Raw genomic sequence first — 4534 nt, 5'->3', positions numbered from 1 at the left:
GCCTAATCCATAGCTTTTCAAGGTATATTACACGCCTCATTCCGATAAACGGTTAAAAAACTAGAGCGAAAACAGTACCGAAAAAACAACGCGTGTGTTTTTTCCGACGAGAAGTTCACTCGTGTGAGTACTGCAGCACACTTGGTTTAAAGAATGACGTGCACTCGCGTTGAGCGTGCAGTGCGGAAGTGTTATCAGAATAGTTATTCTGCTAATATTAGTAGAATAGACCGGCTATGTGTGTGTGTGTGTGTGTGTGTGTAGGAATGCTTAGATTTCCACTCATTCACACACAATATTTCCTTCACCCTTGTTAGAAGCATGCTTAGATATAGACAACATGAAATGTGAGATCCTTCGAAACTCTAGGAATACATGATTGATTACTATAGAACTGCATAACTCATTGCATGTACACTTTCGTCACTAAGAGTTCTTTCATAAGTCAATGATTTTGTTAACTCTCAGAAAACTTACAGAAAAATTACACATCTTGAACAATAGAATGCAAGTACCTGATGATTCAACAAAATAAGGATTGAAATGTAGAACCTATAGAAGGGAGAGCAGGATACTCCAGTTGGCTGAATGTAGAAAAAATAGAACTATTTGAACACCTGAGCAGCCCATTCTTCATTTGATCCGTACTCACCTGACAGCTCCTTGTATTCTTCAAATATTGCCAACTGAACTTTATACAAAAAAAGGTAGACATGATAAACCTATTTATCTCTCGCTGAACTACTCTGAATTTTGTGGTACCTGGTGAAGATTAAGAAAATAGTTATGCCCTGCTATATTTGGTGATAAAAAAGATATCAAATGTGACTAAATAGTTCTGCTTAAGCATATGTACCTGGACTCTTTGGTATAATCCGAACAACAAAAGCTCCCTCGGATAGATAATGCTATAAGCGCTAGGAATCATCTAATTAATTTAGACCCTCTAAGGAAAAATTGATGTCATGTTGCAACTGGGACTGTAAAAAGAAAGCTTTTGTTCTTAGAAAATTTATCAATAGCTTATCACATAATGGAAGTATGGTATGTTTAATTTAAATAGCGAAGGAGCACAGAGTCCGAGATTACCTTTAAACTGATGGTGTACTCTACAAATTAATATGCACAGCAACTATATATTATATTTTCCATGCCGTGCTCTACATGTTCTTGGAGGAATGTTTTTCCTGATCTTTTCTTCTTTTTCTTTCTTTGGGGTCTTGGAATACACAGAACTACATGAAGTAAATACACTTTAATGTTTCAAAACCCGCGGGCTTTAGCTATGCCTCAGTTCTAAAACATTGTAAAAATCCAGCTCCCTGATGGTCCTTGAGCGTAGTCGAATTCCTAGCTCATATACTTTTCTTAGGAATATACAGCTGCATATCCATTAGAAAGTAGGGGCACAACTTTTTCAGAGATAAAACTAACCGGTAGGATGGTGATCATAACAAACCAAAGCCTTATCAATTAGTATACATGACGTCCAGTACCAACTCTTACTGAATTTGAGTACCTACGTCAATAAGAATACACTGAATTTGGTGTTGCCGTGTAGAAAGGATCAAACCGATCAAGTATAATCAACTATTACTACCTGCAGGCTCTAGCATGCGTTATCCTTCTTCGCACACTTGCAACTACTACCCTGTCATAGCGTAGTTGATGACATAGACATTGATGAAGCATGTGACATAGACATTGATGGGATTAAATTTATAAATTAAATGGAAGGAAGCTGGTAATATATAGTAAATTCGAGAGGAATTTATTGCATAATTGCTATGTTAGAGAGACCCATCACAGAATTTGAAGTGAGGCTTTCATCTCTGGACCTTTTACCCTTATTCCCAAGCAGACACCAAAACAAATATCTCAAGTATATACCAAAATTACAATGGGCATCCCTTGAAGGTCATGATTATTATGCTGATAAAGAACTGCAGATTTTTATATTTGCGCATAATATAGCTAGGCTCACAAGCTACATTGCCACATACGTGAAGCTGAAGTAGTGTTGAACATACAGTTTGGTACATATAATTCAGAGAACGAACAATACACCACTGCATAATAATACTTACATGGAATTAAATATATCAATTTAGGCACATAGTATTTCTTTGCTGCTCTCTAATCATCTATTACCATTAATGAACCTTGTGTCTACATGTACAACAAATTTTGGCTAAAAATGACCTTACAGAAGTTAGCCATAGCAATCGACACAGGAAGTGCTAGTGAATACTTCTTGATACTGATGATTAGCTACAAAATTGATCAGTAAACCTACGTTACTTAGGCCCATAGCAAGCCATTGTACAATGACACTCTAAATCTGAAAGAAACAATTTGTCAAACATCTTACCTGCAACAGCCAACGACAATCCATCAATCCAAAAATTATTGCTGAGCACCACAGCGTTCGGCAAGGTAATGTGGCTGGGACTCGCCGGCTGGATACCACATCCTTCATCCATTCCTTCGATTGGCGAACAACTCCTCATCGGTGCCTGACCATCGTCTGCGACCAAGGGAACCGGAAGGAGGCCGGCGACAGGTGAAGCACAGCCGTGGCACGTCACGCGAGATGCGGCGAATCCTGTCAATCGAGAGAAGGGGGAGGGTGGTGCCACGACGGATGGGGCGGTGACGTGCGCGGGTGGGGCTGGGTCGTGCTCGTCGTCTTCCTCTGGGAGGAGATCTTGCCCGAGGAGGGGTCTAGCTGGAGGGTGATGCGCCATGGCTGCAGGGGTAGGCGCACCAGCGGGGTAGGAGGCGGCGGCGCGGGGCAATGGCCGGCGGCGCGGTGGCAGCCGGGCGGGGCGGAGCAGGGTAGGAGAAGGAGGCGGGCTGGAGGTTGAGATGGGATCGGGAGGGTGCGGGGATTGAATTCTTACAGATATAGGAGGGTTTCTACAAAAACGAAACGTTTTTTCAGATTCACTAAATAGGGGCGGCGGGTTTAATTCCTAAAAACCATAGGAACCTTTCTGTAAAAAGGATGCAATGGTGAACCCGACAAACTCAACCCGTGCTCTATTATTAGGGAAAAAGATTAACAGCCAATGAAGTGGCTGCGCGGCTAGGACGGGGAGGCTGGGCTTGGGCACGAGCGATATGCTGGGACTTGGAGTGTCACACGGCCCACACGAGCGAGCAGTAGGGGTTGTCTTCGTTCAGCTCGAAGAAGGGCAGAGGGTATAGGTGGCTTGCGGCGACGCTGGAGGCAAATTCCGACGGGACGGCAAGGGCCCACGGCGGGGATGGGTTGCCCACGACCGGATCTCGTCGGCCGAGCACAGACAACTCGTGGCGGCGGTTGTTGAGCTCCTGGCATCCTGGAGAGAGAGAGAGAGAGAGAGAGAGAGAGAGAGAGATGTGGGGAAGAGAGAAGAAGAAGGAAGGGAGAGAGAGATGCGCTGCTGATAACCCACAAGTATAGGGGGTTGCCACAGTTTTCGAGGGTAGAGGATTCAACCCAAATTTATAGATTCGACACAAGGGGAGCCAAAGAATATTTGAAGTTATTAGCAACTGAGTTGTCAATTTAACCACACCTGGAGATTAATTATCTGCGGCAAAGTGATTAGTAGCACAGTACTATGATAGTTTTGGTGATAGCAGCAGTAGTAACAATAACAGTAACAGTGATAGCAGTGATATTGTAGAAGTAACGATAGCAGTAGCAGTAGTAGTAACTTAACAAGAACAATATAAGATAAATTCGTAGGCATTGGATCCGTGACTCGTTGGATGATATTCATCATGAGACAGTTATAACCTAGAGCGATACGACACTAGCTCCAGTTCATAAATATAATGTAGGCATGTATTCCGTAAATAGTCATACGTGCTTACGGAAAGAACTTGCATGACATCTTTTGTCCTACCCTCCCGTGACAACAGGGTCCTATTGGAAACTAAGGAATATTAAGGTCTCCTTTTAATAGAGAACTGGAACAAAGCATTAGCACACGGTGAATACATGAACTCCTCAAACTACGGTCATCACCGGGAGTGGTCCCGACTATTGTCACTCCGGGGTTGCCGGATCACAACACGTAGTAGGTGACTATAACTTGCAAGATAGGATGTAGAACATAGATATAATGGTGATAACATAAATGGTTCAGATCTAAAATGATGGCACCCTGGCCCAAAGTGACAAGCATTAAGCATGGCAAAGTCATAGCAACATCAATCTCAGAACATACTGGATACTTGGGATCAAGCCCTACCAAAACTAACTCGATTACATGATGAATCTCATTCAACTCCTCACTGGCCAGCAAGCCTACGAAGGAATTACTCACTCCCGGTGGGGAGCATAATGGAATTGGCGATGGAGATGTGTTGGTGATGACGAAGATCAAAGATCCCCCTCTCTGAAGCCCCAAACGGACTCCATATCTTGCCTCCTGGTGAAGAACAGGAGACGGTGGCGGCTCTGTCTCGTGAAACGCGATAATTCTTTCTCCTTGATTTTTTTCTGGAAATATGGGATTTTATAGCGTCAGATTGAGGGTCA

At 43.1% G+C, this 4534-nt stretch overlaps 1 protein-coding gene across 3 annotated transcripts; it reads right to left on the bottom strand.

Annotated features, from left to right (window-relative positions):
• Positions 1-402: 402 nt before the first annotated feature.
• On the bottom strand, positions 403-2896 carry LOC123044102 (uncharacterized). 3 transcript variants are annotated; one of them, XR_006419828.1, is made up of 2 exons: positions 857-2896; positions 403-762 (listed from the first exon to the last, which is right to left on the bottom strand). XR_006419828.1 is itself a non-coding variant. In XM_044466743.1 (2 exons), the coding sequence occupies exons 1-2, from the start codon at positions 2745-2747 to the stop codon at positions 524-526; spliced, it is 615 nt and encodes a 204-aa protein (XP_044322678.1). In that variant the 5' UTR covers positions 2748-2896; the 3' UTR covers positions 403-523. The 3 variants fall into 3 exon arrangements, 2 of the variants coding, with proteins under 2 accessions (XP_044322678.1, XP_044322679.1); XM_044466743.1 differs by having other exon boundaries at positions 2372-2896; XM_044466744.1 differs by lacking the exon at positions 403-762 and having other exon boundaries at positions 2089-2271; positions 2372-2896.
• Positions 2897-4534: the final 1638 nt, after the last annotated feature.

Source organism: Triticum aestivum, chromosome 2B, assembly GCF_018294505.1.
Source record: "Triticum aestivum cultivar Chinese Spring chromosome 2B, IWGSC CS RefSeq v2.1, whole genome shotgun sequence".
Lineage (NCBI taxonomy): Eukaryota > Viridiplantae > Streptophyta > Magnoliopsida > Poales > Poaceae > Triticum > Triticum aestivum.
The sequence above is the reverse complement of the archived record's forward strand: the minus strand, read 5'-3'. Positions and strand labels throughout refer to the sequence as shown.